Source organism: Leptopilina heterotoma, unplaced genomic scaffold (assembly GCF_015476425.1).
Source record: "Leptopilina heterotoma isolate Lh14 unplaced genomic scaffold, ASM1547642v1 Lhet_0, whole genome shotgun sequence".
Classification (NCBI taxonomy): domain Eukaryota; kingdom Metazoa; phylum Arthropoda; class Insecta; order Hymenoptera; family Figitidae; genus Leptopilina; species Leptopilina heterotoma.
This window is the reverse complement of record NW_025110811.1, coordinates 377532-404465: the sequence shown is the minus strand read 5'-3', so window position 1 is coordinate 404465 and position 26934 is coordinate 377532. Positions and strand designations below refer to the sequence as shown.

Below are 26934 nucleotides of genomic sequence, written 5' to 3'. Positions count from 1 at the left end.
AGAAACTGAGAAATTGAGTGAAAGTGACGTAATTAGATTCGAAATTAATTTCTCATAACTTTATTGATTAGGATGGACTTTTTCTTCTGGTTTTAATAAAATGATATTATAATGAATGATTTATGGTAAAATTTTCCAGATAACACTATACGCACTATTTCTTGCATTTTTTTTTTTTTTTTTTTGCAAATCACTTAAGAAGCAAATATTTTGCCTTCAGTCTTTTTAAACCCTAACAATCAATGGCACTTAGTACCACATGAAAAGTAAGTACATCATTAATGCTTCATTTTCATCGCTTTCTCGAAATCTCCATTGTTTTTCTGATTTCAATCATCACAAGAGCAAAATTCTCTTTAAAACAAAGCGTCTTCTTCTTCTTTTTCTTTTTATTCTCAATAATGAAAAGAAATATTGAAAATTTTCCTCAAATTTCTCATTTGAATTCTTATTTGTTTATTAATTACGGTTAATTAATAGTTCAATAATAATTCCTAATTGATAATAATAAATAAAATAAATAAATGTTGGCAATGTTTAGAATCAACGATCTAGAGAAAAAAATAGTTTTCTATTTAAATTTTTATATATTTTTCAAGAAATAATTTAATAAAGAAAAATTTGTAAACGAAACATTTTGCTTTTGGTGTTAAAAATATTTTTTCTTTCAGCTCTTGATCATAAAGTTGGTGGAACTTCGACTTTAATATCAATAATTTAATAATTAACCGAAATTAGGAAAAAAGCTAAAAAAAGAAGCGAAAAAAACTAAAAGATAACTTGAAATTAATTTGGAACCTTTTTTGAATATTTTTGAATTTTTTAAAATTTAACAAACAGTAAAATTGGACAATCATTAGAATTTGAAGAATATTTTCAATATTTCCATTGCATTTTGTTTTCTTTACATATTTTTTTTGCCTCCTGTTAAAATATCGCATGAAGAAATGTTTCTAAATGCTGAAAATTTTTTTCTTAATATAGAGGAACTGGTGAAACGAGAAATTTTTCCAACTTTACATATTTGTCTGATAGGGAAATCACAACTACGACTACAAAAAGTTTTTCTTCTCTATTTTAAATATATTTTTTAATTATATATCCGTTCAAGTGCATTTTGAAGACAAAATGTTTTATTTACTGGAGACACTTTTTATTTTTTATTATTTTTATTAATTTCGTTATTTTTATTACTTTTATGCATTTCATTATTTATGAATTTCATTATTTACGAATTTCATTATTTATTAATTTCATTAATTATTAATTTTATTTATTATTTTTACTATTTATTTTTAACAACTGTCAAATTTTTTATTTTATTGACACAAAAAATCTGGAACTTGGTGGTAAAATTTTTTTTGCAGAATTTTTTTTTCTTTTTTTTTTTGAAGAGGCAGTGAGACACAATTCGTTGAAATAGACGTCCTGAGAACTTCCATTTTATCTTCTGTTCCCACATTTTAAAAATTTTTTTTTCTACGTTTCTCAAAGGTCCCTTTTTTTGATAACTACAACAAACTTTGAGCTCCTGATTCTCTTTTTGAGTATTTTTTCTTTTCTTTCTTGTTTAAATGCTATACATTTTTTAAGAAAATAGAGTCTTGTGCGTGATTCGAAAATTGAGACGAAAAAAATGAATGAAAAAGCTCCTCTCTCTCTCTCTCTCTCTCAAAAACTTTCATTATGAATTTGTAACAGAACATTTACATATAACAATGTATATCAAACAAGCTGTGCGTTTAATGTAAAAGAATAGAAACATTTTCTTTTACAAGAAAGCATCAGTTTAAATAGGCAATTTTTGGAAATATTCGATTTTTTGCTAAATTTGTTTTTTGCTAAATTTAGCCCAGAATTTAATTTTCAAAATGAAAATTTTGAATCGAATTTCCAAATATAAATTGAGATTCTCGAGAATTGTAAAAGTTTCTTGATTAACGAAACTTATACGTATGAATAGGAATTTTTTATGTACAAAATGCAAAGAAGTTTTTGCAAATATATTTTTGAAATTATTTTACCTTCGTACCCAATGCGTGAAGTGCTGTTTAAATGACGAGTTTTCTCTTCAATTCTAGAAGGAAAAGACGACTAATTTAAAGATCGATGTATGGCACGAAGGTTGACCTGGCTCAGGAAGGTTGGGGACGTGTTGTTTTCTTGCTACTACCAAAAGTAAACCATGTTCCGACTTTTCGACCAAGAGAATTCGTGGTACCTGGTTGAAGCATCGGCATATCGTACGATGATTCCCGCTTGTACGCTTTATCTAAAAGAGAAGAATTTTTTTTAGAAAACAAAAATTTTTGACAATCGAAATTTAGTAAAATCAAATTGAGAACAATTTAAGTTTAAATGCATTGTAAGTTAATTTTTTTTAGATAATCAAACTCTTATTATTAAACATTTTTTTTCAGTACTTTAATTTGACTAAATAGACTTTTTTTTGCTCCATAAAGTTGATGCGAGACGTGTTAAAAGAAAAATCTAAATTTTTCTGACAAAAATTCAATCTTACTTCTAGGCTTCGTTGGAGGTCTGCAGCGTTGTCTGCTGGCCGCAAGTTTGGCAACTTGTCTCGCGGCAGATGGAAATTCTAATCCGTCATTTCTATCTTGAGCCACGAGTCGTCTTTCAGCAGACATTGCAGTCAACCACTGTCGTTTCTCCTCTGAAGTACGACAACAAAATAGAAGCCATTTATCCCTTACGCAACTGTAAATTTTCAAACAATGCCTCACTGTAACTCCCAATTGGTGATCTGCAATTAAAAACGAAACTTAGCAAACATTTTTCATTCAGAGATTATATAGTACTTAACAATATTTCTCTATGAAATAAATATTTCTACCTATTTCGACTTTATTTCTCATAAAAATTCTCACTTCTTTTAGAATTAGAATTTTAGAATTACATATATTATATAAAATTTGATTGAATGTTAAAACTAAAATTATTTTATTTGAAAATTATTTGATTATATTATAGAAATTTTCACTAAATTATACACTTAAATTACTTTAAGTATGTAAATAAAAAAAATTCTTTACGTTTAATTTTACTTTTTTGAAAATGTTTTTGTAAATTTTACCTTTTCCGTCCGGTACATCAATCACTTCACTAGTGTCGAGATAAAAGCGGCCTTTATAAACGTATGTATTCCTTTTGAGAAGGTCCTTCTTACAATAGACGAGTTGATGATCGAAGAGAAATAAAACGATATTACTCGTCCACATTCCTGTCGTTACTCTCATTGCTTCTCCCTGATAAATCAATTGCGACGAGACTTCTATCAAGTCTTCACCCTAATAAAAAAAAAAAAATTCTCGTTAAATTCATAACAAACGTAATAAATATTCATTCATATTTTTTTATTTCAATTTTGCTCCAATTTTTCATTTTCTCAGGCTTCGTACTCGATAATAAATTTTAAAAATTAGCAAAAAGTAGCTATCGAAAAATTAAACTTGACTGAATTTTTTTTTAATTTATTAATTACATTCAAAAATAGAATAATTTTTTTAAATAAATATTAAAAAATCCCTATTTATTTTTAATTACAAAAGTAATTCTTTCAAAATTAAATCATTTTTTTCTTGAAATTTATAAATAAAATTATTCAGAACTTTAATCATTTTATTTTATTCAATTCTAAATCAATTCTTATTAGAAAGTTCTACGAGAATTCAATTATTTAAAAATAAAAATTAAATTAAATAATAATTAAATTAAATAATTAAATAATTAAATAATTAAATTAATTAAAAATAAAAACTTTATCAACATTTTTTAAAATAATTGAATTTTTACGAAGAAATTGCATTAAAATTTTTGATAATAATTAAATGCATTCAATAAATGTAATTAAAAATGAATTGAAAATAATTATTACACTCTAAGAAACAAATTATATCAAATTTTTTAAAAATAATTGCGTTCTTGAGACAAATTTTATAAAAATCTTTATAAAGAAATGATTTTTTTCAAAAAATTTTATGAAAATTGTATTTTAAATAATTGAATTTCTTTGAAAATTATATATTATTTATGAAAATAATTGAATTCTTGCAACGATTGTTATTAAATTTTTTAAAAATAATTGAATTCTTAAAAAGAATTTTATAAAAATTTTTAAAATACTTGAATTTTTGCGAAGAATTTTACAAAAATCTTATTAAAAATTGAATTTCTGAAAAGAATTTAATAAAATTTTTAAGAATAATAAAATTTTTTCCAAAAATATATTAAAAAATGTATTGAAAATAATTTTTAAATTCTAAGAAACAAATTATATCTAAATTTTTAAAAATAATTTTAAATAATTTTAGAAAAATTTTATTCAAATCTTTAAGAATAATTGCGTTTTTAGTGGAATTAATTTAAAATTATATTGAAAATCACTGAAATCCTGAGATAAGTTTTATTATTTATGAAAATAATAATTGAATTTTTTTCACTGAACTTTACTAAAGTTTTTAAAATAATTGCATTCTTGAGAAGAATTTAAAAAAATCTTTTTCTTCTTCTTCTTCTTAAATGACTTGTGGCATTGCCGACTGTCAGAACTCTAAAAAATCTTTTTAAAGAAATGATTTTTTTCAACAAATTTTATGAAAATTGTGTTTTAATTGAATAAATTTCTTTGATAATTGTATATATTATTTATGAAAATAATTTAAGTCTTTCAAAAAATTTTATTAAAATTATATTGAAAACAATTCAATTATTATTATAAAGAATTTCATTTAAATTTTTTTAAATAATTGAATTCTTGCAAAGAATTTTATAAAAATCTATTTAAATAATTTATTTTTTTCTAAAAATATTAGGAAAATTCTATTTTAAATAATTGAATTGCTGTGAGAATTTTTTTATTTATGAAAATAATTGAATGTTTGCGAAGAATTTTATAAACATTTTTTTTTATGTTATTCAATTCTTTTGTGGAATTTTTATTAAAATACCTAGTAGATATTAAAAATCATTGAATTAGGAAAAATTTGTGAAAATAATTGAATCATTTTAAAGAATTTTATTAAAATTTTTTGAATTTTCTCCAATAACTTTATTAACATTTGTTAAAATAATTTTTTTATTTCAACTGTTAAAAAATTTAAAGTAGTGTAAATTCTCAAACATGGAAAAAAGTAGCTTTTAGTGTAAGAAATAAAAAAAAGTATCCAAATGGTAGCAAATCGTAAAAAAAGTAGTAAATAGTAGGTTCTAGTAAATGAGTGCGAGGCCTGTTTTATTGATAAAAATTGATGATAAAATTGACAAAATTGATGATAAAATTCATAAAATTCATAAATTTTTAAAATAGAATTGTGGAAATAAATATTTTTGAATGAAAATAATTTTACCTCCCATCCTTCAACTCGAAGTTGCCAGGCCGCAAGTTTCTCTAGACTTTCCATTCTTCGTTTCCTCTCATTGATAAGAACAGCGACGCCTCGCATGGCTTCTAAAGCTTCTTGGATTTTTTGATAATCGGGATGATCGGCTTTTGTGTACTTGAGCAACTCGGCTAGCTGCAATGGATATTTACATATCCTTTGAACCGGAGTGAGTAAATAGCCGTCTAACGGTATTTCTATCAGTCCACGCATCAAACGGCAGGCTTCAAAAAATTGTGCATACTGATCGTATTGATAAAGTTCCTGTAGTGTCGCCGTTGCCATCGGATGACTATTACAATATTCAGAATACATTCGAAAACCGTTTCTCTGCAATCAAAAAATTCGAAACATTTTTATTTTCCTATAAAAAAAAATTTTAAATGATATTCTCCTCTATTTATCTATTCAACTATTTCTCTTTCTATTTCTATTTCTATTTCTATTTCTATTTCTATTTCTATTTCTATTTCTATTTCATTTTCAATTTCAACTTTTTCAACTTTTAAATTCAATTTAATAAACTTTTGGAAAAATAAAATTTTATTCTATTTGATTTATTTTAAGTTATTGAACGTCCAGAACTTTAGAAACATGAGATTTGAAATTTTTAATTTTTTTCCTAATTTCCAAAAAAACTGCCAGAAAATAAATAGTTTTTCGATATACAAAACTCACATGACTAAGGAAACATTCGCCAACGCAACTTTTGTGCGGGGAATTCCAATCGATACAGGCCTCGAGATCCTTCAAGAATTCCGACTGGAAATCGAGTAATTCCTCGAGATTGATGAAAATTGTTTCAATTTGCGCCTCGGTGAACATGTCAGTGCGTCTGCGACATTCGGCGATATAACCCTCGGCAACGTCTTTAAGAACTTTGACAAAATCGCGTTCAGTTTGAACAAGTTCACGAACAACGCTCGTTCTCACTTGCTCGTTCGACAGCAATGAAATACTCGTGCGTCGCCTCAATTGAGAATTTGAAGACGCTCCCGATGCAATCGCTGCCAAACAATCCTCCACCGTGTCTTCTTGACTCACTCGAAGCTGCAAATTCAACAATAAATAATTAAATATTTAATAAATTTAAAGTCCAAAAATTACAATTTATATTTTCGAATTCCAAAATTAATTTTTAATTATTTATTTGTTACACAAATAAATAATTGAAAATTAATTTAGAATTCGAAATAGAAAAGAAAAATTAATATTATTCCAGACGTACCCGCACAAAAGCAGCGGGGAACCATCCGAATTTTCCACGACAACTTCCCCACCACCAGTCCTTGTCCATCGTGTCCATAACGTCAATAACATCACCAGCACGAAAAGCAAGTTCCTCAGTTTCAATGGCAATATGGTCCCAAACCGCCTCCGCCAATATCACCATCTCATCGTCCATCGTCTGTTCAAAGGACTTTTTTCTATCCGTCAAAGAGGCGATAGACGATTCCGAATCAGACATCATCTCATCATCAGAAGTCCCTCCTTTTCCGTCTTGCTCGTCCTCGGACAAAACATTACCACCGGGTAACCTCGCACCTAATTTCACCAAAAAAAAGAAAACACATTTATTAGCAAAAAAGAGAATAAACAAAATTAATATTAGAAAAAGAAATTTTCTTTTCACAAAAAACTTTCAATTCCACAATATTTATTGGCTGCTTGCTATAGAGAAATAAGAACAGAGAAAAATAATTAACGAGATTATTTTTTTTTTCGATTCAAATATACAATATTATTGGTATAAGGTGACAAAGCAAAATTACTTGGAATTTACAGTATTTTTTTTATTTTACATATTTGGATATTTGCAAAATATTTGTATATTACTCAAAAAATTGAGGGGGAATACTGTGCATAGAAAGATTCTAAACATGCACTTAACAGAGAACCCATTTAATTTAATTATTTAATTTTATTGTATATATATAAAAAAAAGATCAAAATTGTTGGTAAAAAAAAGTTTCAAAAAATGTTTTTTTCACATTTATTAATCAACGATTTGGAAAATATTTTTTAGAAATTATTCTTCTATCTAAATTTTGTTCTGGAAAAGTTTTTTCAAAACAAATTTTTTTTATTTAGAAAATATTTTGTTCAAAATATTTAAGTCTTTTCTAGATTTAAATTTAGAAAATATTTCTATCGAAATTTCATTCTGAAAAAGTTACTTTGATTTAGAAAATATTTCGTACAAAATACTTTTCTAAGTAATTTACATTTAGAAAATATTTCCATCTAAATTTTATTCTTAAAAAGGTTTTCTCTAAATTTTAAATAATTTTTCATAAATTTAAATTTTAGAAAATATTTCTTAATATTTTTCTAAGAATCTAAATTTTGTTCTGAAAAAACTTTTCAACTTTCAGTCAATAACCATTTTTGACGGAAAAAATTGTAAATGGAAAATTCGATTGTCTTGTGCGTGAAAAATAATTTGTTTTCTAATCGTTGTTTATAAATGTTCTTAAATTTTACTCAAGTAAAAAAAATTCCACCAGCAATAATTTTCTTTTAGTTTAAAATTTTTTTTGATAATAAAATTAATTTTTCATCTGTGGTTAATTCAATTATATAAATAATTTCAATTAAAATAAAAATTAAAAATGACTTTCAATTTTGAAATTCATAACTCTTTGAAATTTTTATCAATAAAATGATGAAAAAAAAATTCAGAATTTTACTTCAAATACAAATTACAAATAAAAAATAACTTTTAATTTTGAAATTCATAACTCTTTGAAATTTTTATCAATAAAATGATGAAAAAAAAATTCAGCATTTCATTTAAAATAAAAATTAAAAATGACTTTGTGTTTTAAAATTCATAACAATTTAGTAATTTTTTATTTAATTTTTTTATTTAAATAAAAATTAAAAATCACTTTGAATTATTAAAATTCTCAAAACTTTTCGTATTTTCATCAATTGATGGATGAAATTGATGAAAAAATGAAATTCATCATTTTATTGAAAATAAAAATTAAAAATTACTTTGAATTATTGAAATTCTCAAAACTTTTCGAATTTTTATCAATAAACAGATAGAAAAATAAAATTCATTACTTTATTTCATATAAAAATTAAAAAATTACTTTGAATCATTGAATTTCAAAACTTTTCGAATTTTCATCAATAAACAGATGAAAAATAAAATTTCCAAATATTTTTATTTAAAAAAAATCAAAAACAAAATTTACAAAATTGTGGGAACTCTGGTTTAATCAATTTTTAGAGTCTAATTAGAATCAATACTTGAGAGTTTTTTTTATGCAAGAATTTACAAGATTTCAACGTTTCTGAACTATATAGGGAGTCGAGTATTTATAAAGGCAATCAATCGGAAATTTTCAAGACTACAATAAATTTTTCTCCTTAATAATAATAATAATTTTTTATATACTAAATTCAATTTGAAAAAAAAAATTATTCATTTTCTCATTACCTGCAGTTTTAGTGCGCATCAATGGAGAAAGTTGATTGATACCCAATGGCTGACTGAGAGAACGTCTCAAATTTGTCCGAGAACACCTCCCTTTCGCGTTACTGTTATGGAGAAAAAATATTCCGATTAGAAAAATAATATAGCAATTTTCATTTCTATTTTTTCTTTTCTTTTCGAATATATATATTCTTTATTCAAATTAATAAATTAAATTATTTTAAAGGTTTATCACAAGCGTGTACAGAAGCTCTAATTAAACATTCAGCAACGTGTTACAAAGGTTTATAAATATAGTATATATATATAAGTATATGTATATACACGACAAGAATTACGTGTGACAATCAAACTTTTACGAGAAAATAAAATGTTATACCCGTCTACCTACCACTATTTTCCCTCGATTTACTGGAAAGGTTCGAATAAAAGAATTTAAATTTTGACCAAAAACGAAATTCTGATGGGATGATAATGTTTCATTTTAATTAAGCAGCGATTGTTTTTTTTTGTCTTTGCTTATTTACAGAGAATATATTTGCAAAAAAATATTTGTCTCTTTTGATCAAAATAGTTTCTTTTTTTTGTTAATAAAAGAAAATTTTCTTTTTTAAACCAACAGACCATTTTTTCTTTTTGTAATTTAGCAAAATCGTTTTTCTTGGAAAAAAATTTATTTTGTGGAAATATTTAGGTTTTCAAAAATATTGAAATCTTTTTTTTAAAAATAACTTTTCAGTTATTTTCCTTTTGCTTCTTTTTTTGCTTTTTCTATTTTTTTGCTTCTTCTATTTTTTGTTTTTTCTTTTTTGTTTGCTTTTTAATTATTTCTTTTCTTTTTTGTTTATTTATCAACAAATTTTTGCTTGCAAGCAATTTTGGTTATTGAAATATTTTTCGTTAATACATGCATTATTTATGGGGAAAAAATTTTCATTTTTAAAGGAATAATTTTCTTTTCAAGAAAAGCGATTTTCTGGTATAATATTGTGCACTAATGTATAGCGTCAAAGCATTTTGGCAATCAGCAGCGTTTTGCTTTTTTCAGCTTTCTGTGCGAAGCAGAATCGAGGCGATAAGAATATTTCTAGCTTTACGAATGTTTGCAGCTGTAAAAATTCCTTCTAAATTTAAGCAAATCTAATTTTAGATTAATTGAAATTATGTAATTTATCAAATTATTAAATTAAATTCTTTAATAGTTAATTTAAAATGATAATTTTCTTGTACTTTTTATTATTTGTTTTCGTAATTTAAAATTATTTTTTGTATTTTTTTTATAATTTCAAAAATAGTTTTCCTCTCATTTTTTTAAAAATTTATTAATTTTTTCCTTGAAAGAAAATATTCTAGACATTACTGTAAAATTATTTTGTAAAAAAAAGATCTAAATAGGCCAGAAAGAAAAATAAAAATGTTTCAAAAATAATTAAATTCATATAAAGAAATGAAATTAAGATTTTCTTAAGTAATTGAATTTCAGCTAAGAATTTATTGGAATTTTTTCAAATAATAAAATTCTTTTAAGAAATTTTATTAAAAATAAATTAAATCCTGCGGAAAATTTTATTATTTATGAAAATAATTGAATTCCTGCGAAGAATTTAATTATTTATATAAATAATTAAATTATTGAGAAGAATTTGATTAAAATTTAGAAAAAATGTATTTTTTAAGGATATAAAATATTCTAAAATTTAATTGAAAATAATTAAATTTTTGGAAAGAAAATTATTTAAATTGTAAAAAATAATTTAATTTTCGATAAATTTTATTAGAATTTCAGTGAAAATTATTGAATTCCTACGAAGAATTTAATTATTATTGCAAAAAATTGAATTTCTGTGAAGAATTTTATTATTTATGAAAATAATTGAATTTCAATTTCTGCGAAGAAATTTATTTGAATTTTCAAAAATAATTGAATTTTTAAGAAAAATTATTAAAATTGTATAGAAAATCATTTAATTTCTTCGAAGAATTTTTATTATTTTTGAAGATAATTGAATTCCGGCGGAGAATTTTATAAAAATTTTCGACAATAATTGAATTACTTTGCAAATTTTTATTAAAATTTTCTATATTTAAATAACTGAATTCTTTTTCAAGAAATTTAACAAAATTTTTGAAAATTATCGAATTCTTTCGAAAAATTTTATTAAAATTTGTTTCTAATATTTGAATTCCTTCGAGGAATTCATTTAAAATTATATTAAAGCTAATTTAATTCTCTTAAAGAATTTTTAATCATAATTTTGGAAAATAATTGAATTCATTCGAAAAATTTTATTATAATTTTCAAAAAAACTTGAATTCTTACGAAAAATATTTGTTTTTCTTGCGAGGAAATATTTTCGACACTATTATAATAATATTTCGTAATAAAAAGGTCTAATTATATAATAGACCAATAATTAGGCATTTTTTACAAAATAATTACTAAAAACAATTTTAAATTAACAAAATCGAATATTATTAAAAAAATACGTCAAAGAAAAATTCTTTACCAATTTTTTTCAAATGAACTTAATTGTAAAACTAGATTTTAAATTTACTAAATTGTAAAATTAAATTTTAAATTTACTAAATTGTAAAATATAAACTTCTCTCTATATGTGGAAGCACGAAATTAATTAAAACGATATTAGCATTTATAATTGAAGCTGAATTCCATTTTTTTGTCAAGAATTAAAATTTTATTAACGCCTCGATTCGTATATATGATAATGCATTATTATTTTGCTTTTTCGTTTATTATTTGTTATTAATTAATATTTTTTTTCTTTGCGAGAGACAAATGGCGAATACGCGATAGAAGAAATTAAATTGTTTTAGAAATAAAAAATTCACCTTCTCAGGGTAATGATATCGGAGTGCCTTGGACTCAGTCGCGGTGGTCTTGTCTTTATTGGCGATGGTGTTGACAGCATTCTTCTGTAATTATGAACATGACTATATCCAGAACGTGTATCCCATTGAAGGAGTCTTTGTCCTCCTAAATCACTATTTGTCCTTCTTACAATATGATGCCTCGTTGTCCTGCTCTGTAGGTCCGCCTAAAAATAAAATCAACGTCAAATATTAGTCACGGAATTATTTACTTTTCTCAATTTTTTTCTTAAATATTACTTTCGTTAATTTTTTCCTTAAATTATTGCTTTCGATAATTTTTTCTTAAATTATTGCTTTCGTACAAAAAAATTATTAATTTCGTTAATATTTAATTTTTTAATTAATTAAATCGATATAAGTTCAAAAAATTTATTATTTTCGTTAATTTTTTATTTCACAATTTCGAAGTTCAAAAAATAATTATTTTCGTTAATTTTTTTTTCAATTACTTCTTTCATCAATTTTTTATTTCTTCTAATTAAATTTCTCGAGGTTAAATAAAAAAACACTGGAAAAAAAGTACAATAAAATAATTACTTTCGTTAATTTTTTATTTTTTTAAAACTAATTAAATTACTCGAAATTGAACAAATTAAAAAATAAATTATAAAATTAACTAAAGAAAAAATCCAACAAAATTAAAATTAAAAATGATTTTTAGACGAACGCTTGAACACAAAAAACCCAATGAAAGATTGATTTTATTTATTTTTCTTCTGTATTTTTTTCCGAATTTTTACGAAAAGAATTTCTTTGTTAGAAGCACACGTGATATTGAAAATAAAAAAAAATTCTCACTTTCTTTATCTAAGACTGATAGTAGAAAGTTCCTGGTAAATTTTGTTTCAACGATATAACTGGTTTTCATAGAAAAAAAAAGAATTCGTTTTTCGTCACTTCTTTGCAAAGTAACTTTTTTTTTATTGAAACAAAAGAAGTATTTTAAAAATACACAAAGTTGTGTGAAATGTAAACGTGCAATGATGAATAAGAGTTCAATGGCCAACGAGTTCTGATTGCTCTTTATATTATTTTGATATCAAAGTAAGGAAGTTTCTCACTTCCTCTTTTCGTATAATATCCAAACAGATATTCTATTTTTCTCTGTTTATAAATAAAATACATTATATTACGATACTTATAATAGAAATTAAATAAATTAAAATTGAAGTTAAATAATTTATTTCCTCAGAAGGATTTTTATTAAAGTTTCCAAAAATAATTGAATTATTGCAGAGAATTTTATTGAAATTTTAGAAAATAATTAAATTCTTCCGAAAAAATACTAATTTAAAAAAATTAAATTCTTTTTGAAGAATTTCTTTAATTTCTTAAACATAATCGATTCTGTCAATAATTGTAATAAAAATTTTATTATTAAATTCTATTAAAATTATTGATAGAAAAAATTCCTTGAAACAATTTTCTTACAGTTTTCGTTTAAAAAATAATTCTTTCGAAGAATTTCTTTAATTTTTTTAAAAATAATGTAGATTTTTTATGAATTTAAATTTAAATTGAAAATGTGAAAAATATTTGAATTTTACAAAGAATTAGTTTCAAGTTTTTTAAATTAACGTGTTTGTTAATAATTGTAATAAAAAATATAATTATTGAATTCGTAAATAAATTTTTTTTTTTGGAAATAAATTGAATTCTTGCCACAATTTTATTAATTAAATTCATGCGAAGAAATTTAATATTTATGACAATAATTAAATCCTCAAAAAACACATTTTTAGTGAAGCACAAATTAAATTAATTGAAAGGGGTTGAATAATTACTGTAAATTAAACACTATAATAGCGATAGGAATTGAGGATTATAAATTTATATTGATCACTATAGATTATACTAAATACGTGCAATTAATCGAATAGTCATGAAATAACATCTAAACCGAGATCGGTTTAGAAATTAATAGCGTGAAGTAGAAGGGAATTTCTGCTTTTATTATAAAAAATTATAAAATATCAACTTTTGCACGTGCAAGGCAAGAAGATTATTATTTATCAAAACTATCAGATCCGTGAGCCATCGTGTCTCTGTATATAAACTTAAATAACAGTCGCTGATAAAGAACAGTTGGATACTTTCAGTTATGAGAGAAAATTTTTCCACAAAGTCAAATAATAATATTTAATATTTAAATATCAAATATAAATGTTCTTTTAATCCCCTAATTATATTTTCTAAATAAAAAAATATTTTAGAAAAATTTTTTACGTCCGTAAAAAAATTACACACCGAAAAAAAAATTTATTTGATTCAAATAACCAATTACTTGACTTTTAGCAATTAAATATTTATACTTGAATCAAATAATTTTGTTTGAGTCAATTAAATAATTCAGTTCATATTTGCTTCAAATACTGAAATTATTGTTTCAAATATCATTTAATTGACTCAAATAAAAATTATTTGATTCAAGTAAATATTTAATTGATAATAGTCAAGTAACCGGTTATTTGAATCAAATAATTTTTTTTTCAGTGCAGAAAAATAGTAATTCTTCTGTTCGATATTCGTAAATATTCACAAAAAAAAAAATAAATGTTTTCTAAACAGGAAAAAAGTGCAATATTTTCAAACCAGCAAAATAGTACCTACTTAATTTTTCGGTTTCGGTTAAATATTCAAAAAAGTGCAATATTTCAAAAACAGGAAAATAATAATTTTTCTATTCTATTTTGGTAAATATTCAAAAAAAGTGATTTTCAAAACAGAAAAATAAAAAGTAAAAAAATTGTCAAAAATTAATTTACAGAAAAAGGGAAAATTTTCAAAATAGTAAAAAAAAATTGTCATGCATTCTATGAGAGTAATTTCTACAATATGATCAACAAGCGAGTGCATAATGTGAAAAAATGTCAAAATGAAAATGGTTTGTTAATTTTTTCCTCATTATCGCGAATTTAAATACAAAGTGGTGGCAAAATAAAATTTTTAAAATTTTCTTAAGAAATTTTCCTAACATTTTTCTGATTTTCAAAAATTTTGTCCCCTTTGACTTTTGCGACCACCCTGAAATATTATGAATGACAGGTAATTTTTTTGTTTTGGTTGTAAATTTCCTTTTTTGATAAATGAATTTTTTGGTCGAATTTTGGACACAAAAGTGATGGGACATTTTTACCTTTAATTTGTCTAGTAGTATCTGGTTAATGAGCTCGGACTGGGGTCGTAATTTATCGGCGACTCGCCTTCGCGCGGCTGGAGGGCTGTCCGTTTCATCAGGGACATCGGTGTCATGAGATTCAGAGCTGTCACCGCCTCCCATTATTCCAACACTGCCCCCAGTCAACGCACCACCAGATACCATCTACGAGACACAACGTGCATCGTTTCATATTCTGCTCTAATTTAATTTTTTTTTTTTTTTTGAAAAAAATTCTTTTTTCTTCCCCCCTGCACCCATTGAATTAAACAATATTTTTATCCAATTATCTCCCTGGGGAATGTAACATCTTCTCGGTGAAAAGAAGAAAAAATTACAAATACAGGCTTTGTACTCGAGAAATAATTTTAAAACAGTAGCAAAAAGGAGATTTAAGACGGAAAAAAAGTAGTAAAAATGTAGCTTTCGAAAAATTAAACTTGACGACTCAATTTCTTAATGACTAAATTAAATTATATTAAAAAATAGAATATTTTTTCTTAAATAAATAATTAAAAAATAGAATATTTCTTTTTAAATAAATATTTAAAAATAGAATATTTCTTCTTAAATAAATATTAAAAACTAGAATATTTCTTTTTCAATTAATATTTAAATAGCTATTTATTTTCCAACAGGAATTACAATTTTTTAAACAATTTCAATGTAAAGCATTTTTAAAATTGAACTATTTCGAAAAATTAAAACTAATTCTTCCAATGTTCAATCATTTTTTTTTTACTGAAATTTTTAAATAAAATTATTCAAAACTAATCATTTTATTACAAAATAAAATAAAAATATTATTAAAGTTTTACAATTAAAATTTTCAAAGATTTCAATTCAACAAAAAATCTATTTCGAAATATAATTATTTCTAAAAATTCACACTATAACGCTTTTTAATATTCAATTATTATCTAAAATTTTAACTGAAATTGAATTACAATCAATTCTTATAAGGTACAAAATTCTACGAGAATTCAATTATTTAACTACAAAAATAAATAATTTATTGAATAATTGAATAATTCTTAAAATTGAATTCCCATAAAGAGCTTTATCAACATTTTTTTGAAAATAATTGAATTCCTACGAAGAATTTCATTAAAATGTTTGATAATAGTTTAATTTTTATCGAGAAATTTATTTTAAAATGTATTGGAAATAATTGTTAAATTCTAAGAAACAAAATATATCAACATTTTTCTAAATAATTTAAGTCTTGCAAAGAATTTTATAAAAATTTTAAAAATACTTGAATTTTTGAGAAGAATTTTATAAAAATCTTATTAAAAATTAAATAATTGAATTCCTAAAAGAATTTACCAAAATTTTTAAGAATAATTAATTTTTTTCCAGAAACTTATTTAAAAATGTATTGGAAATAATTGTTAAATTTTAAGAAACAAATTATATCAAAATTTTTTTAAATAATTGAATTCTTGCACAGAGTTTTATAAAAATTTTAAAAATAATTGAATTAATTAAAATTAATTAATTTATTTATAATTTTATTAAAATCTTATTAAATAATTAAATTCCTGTAAAGAATTTAATAAAGTTTTTAAGAATAATTGAATTTTTATCGAAGAATATTATAAAAATCTTAATAAATAATTGAATTCTTGAGAAGAATTTAATTATTAATGAAAATAACTGAATTTCTGCGTAGAATTTTAATATTCATGAATATAATTGAATTTCTGGAAAAAAATGTTATAAAAAATTTTGTAATTATCTAATTGTTAAATTCTAAGAAACAAATTCTATTAAAATTTTTTGATACAATAGAATTCTTGCAAAGAATTTTATAAAAATCTTGTTAAATAATTGAATTCCTGAAAAGAATTTAATAAAATTTTTAAGAATATGTAATTGAATTTTTGTCGAAGAATTTTATAAAAATCTTATTAAATAATTGAATTTCTGAGAAGAATTTAATTATTAATTAAAGTAACTGAATTTCTGCATAAAATTTTAATATTTATGAAAATAATTGGATTTCTGGAAAAGAAATTGATAAAAAATTTTGAAAATAATAAATCCTTCGAGTCATTTTCAAAAATAATTGAAATATTTGAGAAATTTAATTAAAATAATTTAATTAAAAGTAATTGAATTCATTTGATGAATTCAATTAAAATTTTATTAAAAATAATAAATTTTTTGCGAAGAAAATTATTTAAATTTTCATAAGTAATTGAATTTTTAAGAAATTTTATTAAAATTTCAGAGTAAATTATTGGATTCTTGGGAAGAATATTATTATTTTTGACGATAATTCAATTCCTGAGAAGAATTTAATTATTAATGGAAATAATTGAATGTGTAGGAAGATTTTTATTTTTTCTGAAAATAATTGAATTTTTGGATGAATTTTAAAAAATCTTTTTAAATAATTGATTTTTTAAAAAATTTTATGAAATTATTATTATGTAAATAATTGAATTCCTGAGAAGAATTTGATTATTTATAAAAAAAATTGAAGTATATGAGTACGAAGCCTGTAATTAAACCTCATTAGTGATGAGACAGTGAAAAAAAATAATTTTCCTCATTTCTGATATGAGAATGTAAAGAATTTTTTATTTTTTTTATGAGAATGTAAAATTCTATAATTTCTCATTTTTTTTTTATGAGAATGTAAAATTCCATAATATTTCAATATAATATATAGTTTGACAATAATCCAATTTTTCGGAAATAGGTCGAAAAAAAATTTCTAAATAAAAGCAAATTACTAATATAATTAGATTAGAGAAACATTCTCGAGAGTAAAAAGAGAGGCAAGGGGAATATAATATATTTAAGCTGCAAATAAATTCAAAGCATTCCCTACGAAATAAGAGCTTGATGGCGAAGCTAATTTTGTTACCTCGATTTGAATGCCACTGTCGCCGCTATTGCATTTTGCGCTTCTCGCTGCTTTGCTCCCCTTTTTCCTCTCCTTACTGCTTCTCCAAACAAGCGGTCCAAATCTACAAATGAACAAAAACATTTTTATTAACTCCACTCCAAAAATTACATTAACAAAAAATATTTTTCATTCGTTTTTTATAAAAAAAAAAATTATGTTTCATTAATTATAATAATTCAATATAATAAAAAAATTAATTAATTAGAAATTTAATATCACTTTTCTTCTAATTAGTTCAAATTCTAGTTCTAATTTAGTTTTAGAGAATAAATTTTGTGATACTATTTGTGCAAGAAATTTTTAGAAATGGTCTTGAAGAATTTTATTCAAATTTTTGAAAATTGTATTTAAAAAAATTTAATTAAATTTAAAAGGAAATAAAAATTTATTGTTAAACTATTTATTAAATTCAAGTAATTAAAAATCCTGTGAAGAATTTTATTATTCATGAAAATAATTGAATTGTTACAAAGAAATTTTTTTAAATTTTCAAAAATATTTGAATTATTTCTAAAAATTTTATTAAAACTCCATTGAAATTAATTGAATTCTTTCGAGGAATTTAATAAAATTTTTTAAAAATAATTGTATTTGCTGTGAAAAATTTTATTATTTACAAATATTAATTGAATTCTTGCAGAAAAATGTTTTTATTTGTGAAAATAATTTAATTTTATTTCTGCAATGAATTTCGTTAAAATATTTTTGAAAATTCTAAATATTAATAATAAATTAGATAATTAGCTTATAAGTCATTTCTTTAATAAAATTATAGTCTAAAATGATTCAAAAATTGAAGTTTTTGTTTAAAAATAACAAATTTAGTAATTTGCCTAATAAAAAAAATAATAAATTGAATACTAAGTAATTTTTTTTTTTTTTTGATAAATTTTCTTCAAACTACTGACCTAAATCTTTGATCATTTCCCGAATCCTCTTTATGTTGTGATTGATCGGAGGCTGGTGCCAAATGACGATCATCATCATCGTCGAGATTCATTGAACCCTCATTACAATCCGGTGGACATTCACTCTCGGTGCTTTCTTTACTGCCTTTTTTATGAAATCTTAGGGAGAAACTTTTTCGAAATTTTTGTAAGACACTTTCTTGTTGATTTGGAGCATGGGCCCGATGTATTTGACTTCCGGTGTTATTAATAACAACAGCCGGCGTAACAGTTGCCGTTTCCTGTAGATGAGAATGAGAAACAAGAGGAATTGATGCTTCGGCAAGGGGATGTTCAGTGGTCACGTGACTTCCTCTAACATCCTCGTCGTCATCATCGTCATCATCGCCTGACCATCGTCGACTGAAATACAGAAAAAAGAAAAAAAAAATTTTTTAAACATTCTAAAGAAAATCCATTAAATAAAAAATATTAACATAATATTGCAGGTTTCGTACTCGATAGTTAATTTTTAAAAAGTAGCAAAAAGTAGCTTGAAGACAGGAAAAAAGTAGTAAAAAAGTAGCTATCGAAAAATTAAACTTGACTCAATTTTTTTATAATTTCTTAATTACATTCAAAAATAGAATAAGTTTTTTAAATAAATAATTAAATGCCTCTTTACTTTGCCTCTTTACTTTTCTTTGTCAAGAATTAAAATATTTCGAATGATTTCGATGTAACGCATTTTTGAAATTTAATTATTTCTAAAAATTACAAGTTCTTTCAAAATTTAATCCTATTTTTCTTGAAATAAATAAAATTATTCAAAACTTTTATCATTTTATTTTATTCAATTCTAAATCAATTCTTTTCTTCTTAGAAAGTTCTACGAGAATTCAATTATTTAAAATTTTAAATAATAAATAATTTATCTGAAAAATTGAATATTTCTTAAATTATTTGAATTCTTTTAAAGAACTTTATCAACATTTTTTAAAATAATTGAATTTTTACGAAGAATTCCATTACAATTTTTGATAATTAAATTCATTTAAGAAATGTAATTAAAAATTAATTGAAAATAATTATTACACTCTAAGAAACAAATTAAATCAAATTTTTTTAAATAATTGAATTTTTTCGAAGAATTTTATTCAAATTTTTAAGAATAATTATTGAGTTTTTAGCTGAATTAATTTAAAATTATATTAAAAATAATTGAAATCCTGCGATGAGTTTTATTATATATGCAAATAATTGAATTTTTTGTCACCGAACTTTAATAAAGTTTTTTAATTAATTGCATTCTTGAGAAGAATTAAAAAAAAATCTTTTTAAAGAAATGATTTTTTTCCAAAAATTTTATGAAAATTGAATTTTAAATAATTGACTTTCATTGAAAATTAAATATTATTAATGAAAATACTAATTGAATTCTTGCAACGATTGTTATTAAAAATTTTTTAAATAATTGAATTCCTGAGAAGAATTTTATTATTTATAAAAATAATTGAATTTCTGGAAAAGAATTTTATTATTTATAAAAATAATTGAATTTCTGGAAAAGAATTTTATAAAAAATTTTGAAAATAGATGTAATCTTTTGAGTAATTTTCAAAAATAATTGAATTTTTGAGAAATTTAATTAAAAGAATTTGATTAAAATTAATAATAATTGAATTCATTCGATAAATTCAATTAAAATTTAATTAAAAATAATAAATTTTTTTGAAGAGAATTATTTAAATTTTCATATAAGTAATTGAATTTTTGAGAAATTTTATTAAAATTTCAGTGCAAATTATTGGATTCTTGGGAAGAATATTATTATTTTTGATGATAATTCAATTCTTGAGAAGAATTTAATTATTAATGAAAGTAATTTAATTTTTGCGATGAATTTGATTATTTCTAAAAATAATTTAATTTTTTTCGATGAATTTTGAAAAATCTTTTTAAATAATTGATTTATATAATAAATAAAAAATTTATTTTATTCAAGTAAATATTTCTTTGATTCAACTAAATATTTCTTTGATTCAGCTGAATATTTCTTTGATTCTAGTAAATATTTTCTTTACATGATTCAAGCAAATTCATTTATTTGATATTAAACAAGTATATATTCCTTTATATTCGAATCAAATACATTTTTTTCAGTCTAATTTTTATTTTCATTCATCATTAAAATATTATTTTTCCATAATTACTTTTATTTCGTTTATTATTGAAAAGTGGAAAATTTATTATGACGTTTATACATTTTTAAATGCTTATTCCGGTAAAAGCAAATTTGTATAAATTTAATTTGACATTTAAGGTGATAAAATTGAATAATTAAATAGAATTTTATTCATTATTATATTAAATATTTAGAATCTTGAATGAAGGCGGCCTTTTTACAAAAATGAGGTTAATTAATGTATAAATTATCGAGATATTTTCTTCTATATTAAAGAAAATATTATTATAGATATAAACTTTAAAGAAAGTTCTTCATCGTAGTAATAAAATATTTATTAATTAAAAAAAATTTTATGAAAATAATTAAAAATAAATATAATTAATATACAAAAATTGTGTTAATAATAATAATATTTATAATAATAAATTAATAATAACAATAATAATCTATATGAAAGGGCTCGTTTAAACTCACGCAAAATGGAAGTAAATAAACAAAATAATAAATAAAAAATAATAGCAATAATAACAACAAATCAAAAAATAGTAACGCAGTATTAATAAAAATAGTAATAATAATTTTCATTATTTTTAAAAATAAATTTCACGCTACAAATGTTTCTTGAGGCGAAATAATTATTATAATAATATAAAATACATATTAAAAATTAACATATATGCAATCAGATATCTGTGTTTTCTGGTCCTGTTTTTTTTCTAAAAAACAAATATTAACATATTTTAGACTCTATACGATAAAAGTTTTTGGAATTAAAAAAATAAAAACATCTTAATATTATTTTAATATACATATTGATCTTGTTTCTCAAAAATTCGAGGCCAAAATTGTAAAATGCTAATTAATTTATTTAGTTGAAAATCATTCTATTTTTAATGTACCTATTTCGGCCAAAAATTTCCCATTTCTTCCAAATGTTTTGATTTCAAAAGAAATTTATTTTCACATAAAAAAAACTCAATTATAATGTTAATAAATATTCATTATATTTTTATATTGATGATATTTAGTTATTTTTTTTTTAAATAAAATGTATATTGTTGTTATTATTTATTATTGTTATTATTTACATTATTATTGTTATTTTAATTACTATTTGTTACAACGAATTATTTATTATTTATTATTGTTTCTTTTTTATTTAGTTCCTTTATTTTTTATTCGTTATAACAAATAATAATTAAAATAAAGCAAAAAATTTAAATAAAATTATTTAAAAAGAAACTGACGATGATAAAAACTATTATACTTTTACATATAATTGTAAAAATTACAAAATACTAGAATCAAAATTAAGAAAATTAATTTTCATGTCCTTCCTCTATTCAATACAATAATTATTATAATTACAATTGCAGTAATAATTTTATCAATTATTTTTTTTTTTCAAAAAAGTGAAAGTTTTTGGGAAATTTTAAGTTGAATGAAAATAAATTATTACCATTAAATTTATTGGTATAAATTTCATAAATTTCTGTAGTACCTTTATATACAATAATATTTGAAATCGAGTGTTAAAGTATCAATAAATTATCATATATATAAATTATCGTAACTACCAACTTTGTAACAAATAGAATCAATACTGTAAAGAGGCAACCGTTTGAGAAAACTATATAATCTTTTGAAACAATTCTATAGTCATAAATCATTTTTAATTACCGACAAAACTGACCAACTGTATATACTTTAAGGGCATTTGAACCTTGATGACGTCACACATGCTTTGCACAATCTGTAACGTCATCAAGGTTCAAATGCCCTTAATTATACGAAACTAAAGGAAACTTAAGTAACTAAATTGTGGTATTAAATTACAACAATAAATTTTAATTCATAAAAGGAAAATCTATTCACTGTCAATATACAATGTTGTACATTAGGAACTGCATTTTTATTTTGTTTTACTAGAAAATTTACTTTATTTTTTCTCTCTATTATTTCATTTTTATTTTAATTAGGTAATTAATTTTAATTACTTAATTTTTATTTAATTCCCTATTTTTATACTCAATTTAATTTTTTATTCATTTATTTTATTTTTTATTTTTATCATTTATTTGTATTTCTTTATTTTCTTTATTATTCTTTATTTTATTTATTTTTCTTTATTTCTATTTATTTTATTTATTTTTACATTATTTTTTACTTTAATTCTAATTTTTACTTTAGAAATTCAATTTCATATTTTTAGTATTATTTATTATTTATTTATTTAATAAAAAATAAATCCAAGGTAAATTTTACTATACGATGGAAGTAAAATTGACTGACTATTTAGTCTAAAAATATAGTAATTTAATTAAAATAGTAAAAGTAAAATAGCAAAATTGTAAAACAAAAATAAAATAAAATAAGTAAGTACTATTTAATTAATAGTATAAAATTTATTAATTTAGAAAGTAAATTTAAATGTAGAAAGTTGTAAAATTGGCTGATTATTTAGTCCAAAAATAGTAATTTAAAAAAATAGTAAAATTAGTAAAATAAAATCGAAATAGGTACTATTTAATTAATAGTAAAAATTATTAATTTCGAAAGCAAATTTTATTGCAGAAATTAATAAAATTGACTGATTATTTAGTCTAAAAATATAGTAATTTAATTAAAATAGTAAAAGTAAAATAGCAAAATTGTAAAACAAAAATAAAATAAAATAAGTAGATACTATTTAATTAATAGTAAAAATTATTAACTTATAAAGTAAATTTTAATGTAGAAATTAGTATAAAAATGACTGATTATTTAGACCAAAAATATTAATTTAAAAAAATAGTACAAGTAAAATTGAAAAATAGTAAAACAGTAAAATTGAAAAATAGTAAAACAGTAAAAATAGTATTTTCTGATTTGACTATTTTTCTAGGCAAAATAGGAAAATTTAAATAGTAAAAATAGTAAAATATAGTAAAATGGAAGTGAAATAAAGTACTATTTAATTAGTAGTAAAAATGTAAAATTTATTAAATTCGAAAGTAAATTTTAATGCAGAAATTAGTAGAATTGACTGATTATTTATTTTAAAATAGTAATTTAAAAAAATAGTAAAAGTAAAATACCAAAATAGTAAAAATTGTAAAATAAAAACTAAATAAAATAAGTAGGTACTATTTAATTAATAGTAAAATTTATTAATTTAGAAAGTAGATTTTAATGTAGAAATTAGTAAAAATGACTGATTATTTAGTCAAAAAATAGTCATTCCAAAAAATAGTACAAGTAAAATAGCAAAATAGTAAAACAGTAAAAATAATAAAGTAAAAACGAAATAAAATAAGTACTATATAATTAATAGTAAAATTTATTAATCTAGAAAGTAAATTTAAAAGTAGAAATTAGTAAAATTAGCTGATTATTTAGTCCAAAAATAGTAATTTAAATAAAATAGTAAAATGGGAATGAAATAATATACTATTTAATTAATAGTAAAATTTATTAATTTCGAAAGTAAATTTTAATGCGGAAATTAGTAAAATTGACTGAATGTTTAGTCCAAAAGTAGTACTTATTCAAAAAAATAGTAAAATTAAAATAGCAAAATAGTAAAATTAGTAAAATAAACTAAGTAATTTTTAATTAATAGTAAAATTTATTAATTCCGAAAGTAAATTGTAATGCAGAAATTAGTCTAATTGACTGATTTTTTAGTACAAAAATACAAATTTACATAAAATTTACTATTTTCGAAGTAAATTTTAATACAAAATAGTAAAGTTGATTAATTGCGAGAGTAAATTTCAATTCAGAATAGTAAAGTTGACTAATTTTGAAAATAAATTTTAATACAGAATTAAATAAAATGATGTACTAATTATTTAGTTAAAAAATAATAATTTAAATTTCCTTCTAAAGTATAGTAAAAGTTACTTGTGTATTATGAGCGTAAATCTCAATTTTTAAATAATAATTCAGTATTAATAACAGAGAGCAAAAAAAATATAAAATTAAAAAATTCTTCAGTGAAATATTTTTTTTTTATTTTATATACGAAAAGAAGAAAAAAAGTGGGAAAATTTACCTCTCCCCATTCATGAAGATAGCCATATATATAATCAATGAAATAATCCCAAAGAGACAATCATTCACTGCTTATTTATAAAAACACCTGTTGTAGCCTTCGAAATACCACTTTTTTTTTAATAACACACACACAGACACAAATTGAAGAAAAAAAAGATTTAACACTCAATTTTCCTCAGAGGTTTCAACTATATTCCACATATGTAACCCCTGAGGCTTCTCTTTTTTCACAATCCACACATTTCTTTTCTCGACACCAGAAAAAGAACTATTTTAAACTCCAAAAAATCTTCAAATCTGACAGAGCGCCACATGTGCGAAGAAGAAAAAAAATTTCCCTCCTACTCGATCTTCACTTAATTATTTAAATATTAACACAAACGAAACACATTGTGTCAAAAAAATGAAAAAAATTTAATTTGAAGAAAAACAAAAGAGAGGCGAAAACAACTTCAAGTTGGGATTTTAATTTTAAAAAACAGAGTAGTAAACACGCCGCACATTTGAAAGCATATAAAATGAAAGAAGTGCATGGAACAGAAGACCGCGTGCAACTGACTGGAACCCTCAACATCAACGACAGTAGAAACCTAGAGAGGAGGACACAACGTCTTCGGTTGGGTCTGTGATTGTGTTTGTATGTGTGTGTTCTTCCAAGAAGAGATTTCAAGCTTCAAGGGTCGCTTCAGGTATAAATCGCTGAGGGTTGTTACACAGGTCCATGTGCACTACATACAGGACCGTAATTAAAAACGAGAACCACCCTCGACATCTGCCCTAAATTTCAACTGACTAAAAAAAAAAACTTGGAGTCTTTGGGTCGAGACTAATCCCAATGGTGATTTAAATGAGTCACTTTTGAAAAATTTAAAGACACTTCAAAAATTTGTTCAGTCTCTTAAATTATTATTATTATCGTCAAAGATTTAATTACAAGATATTTTTTTTAACGCGCTTGGGAAGAAAAATGAATTTTTGAAAATTCATTTTTTTGGAGCATGTATGAATTTTTAAAAATATTAATATTTGACGTAAATTAAATAATAATTAATTCAAAATTTTATTACATCAAAATTTGTTCAGTCTCCTAAATTATTATTATCGTCAAAGATTAAATTACAAGTTTATTTTCACCCACTTGGGAAGAAAAATTAATTTCTTTGGAACCTACAACAACAAGAAGAATTTTTCAAAATATTAATATTTAACGTAAATTAAATAATAATTATTTAATTAATTCAAAATTTAATTACTTCAAAATATGTATTCAGTCTTCTAAATTATTATTATCGTCAAAGATTTAATTACAAGTTTATTTTCACCCACTTGGGAAGAAAAATTAATTTTTAAAAATTCATTTCTTTGGAGCCTATATAATATACAAAGAAATGATTTTTTAAAAATATTAATATTTGACGTAAATTAAATAATAATTAATTATGCCTTGCTTGTTTTATTTTGGACCTGGAAATTTGATCATTTCTTATCTTTACGAAAAAGAAAAATATTTTGGAAACAAATTTAAGGGGCTGGGAATTGAAATTGCAAGAAGAATATTTATTCTTTTTAATTTAACTATTTTATACCGAATTTTTCAATAAAATTTAAAACTAATCGTTCCCAAATTCAATCATTTTTTACTGAAATTTTTAAATAAAGTTATTCTAAACTTTAATTATTTTTATTTCAAAATAAAAAATATTATTAAAGTTTTACAACAATGAAATTTTCAATGATTTCAATTCAAAAAAACCTTTTGAAATTTAATTATTTCTAGAAATTTCCAATAACACTTGTAATATTCAATTATTATTGTTACAAATTTTTAATGAAATTCAATTTTAAATCAATTTTTATTAGTAAATTCTACGAGAATTCAATTATTTAAATACAAAAACAAATAATTTATTGAATAAATTATGAATGTTTCTTAAAATTGAATTCTCACAATGATTTTTTAAGAATAATTACATTTTTAGAGTAATTTGCAAAAATTTTAAAATTA

General features: G+C 21.9%; 1 protein-coding gene across 7 annotated transcripts in view; it reads right to left on the bottom strand.

The window, feature by feature from the left end:
• Positions 1-89: 89 nt before the first annotated feature.
• The window catches only part of LOC122503188, a 318272-nt gene continuing 291427 nt past the window's right edge, over positions 90-26934 (bottom strand). For 6 of the 7 annotated variants that reach the window (XM_043613669.1, XM_043613735.1, XM_043613795.1 and 3 more), the window contains 11 exons: positions 18725-19126; positions 17775-17877; positions 14876-15061; positions 11698-11903; positions 8851-8951; positions 6628-6944; positions 6078-6449; positions 5367-5729; positions 3095-3308; positions 2522-2764; positions 90-2272 (listed from right to left, as the gene is read on the bottom strand). In XM_043613669.1, coding sequence (XP_043469604.1) covers positions 2136-2272; positions 2522-2764; positions 3095-3308; positions 5367-5729; positions 6078-6449; positions 6628-6944; positions 8851-8951; positions 11698-11903; positions 14876-15061; positions 17775-17877; positions 18725-19126 — 2644 coding nt within the window. In that variant the 3' untranslated portion in view covers positions 90-2135. The remainder of the gene's footprint in view (positions 2273-2521; positions 2765-3094; positions 3309-5366; positions 5730-6077; positions 6450-6627; positions 6945-8850; positions 8952-11697; positions 11904-14875; positions 15062-17774; positions 17878-18724; positions 19127-26934) is intronic. The other variant, XM_043613987.1, reaches the window with a different exon arrangement.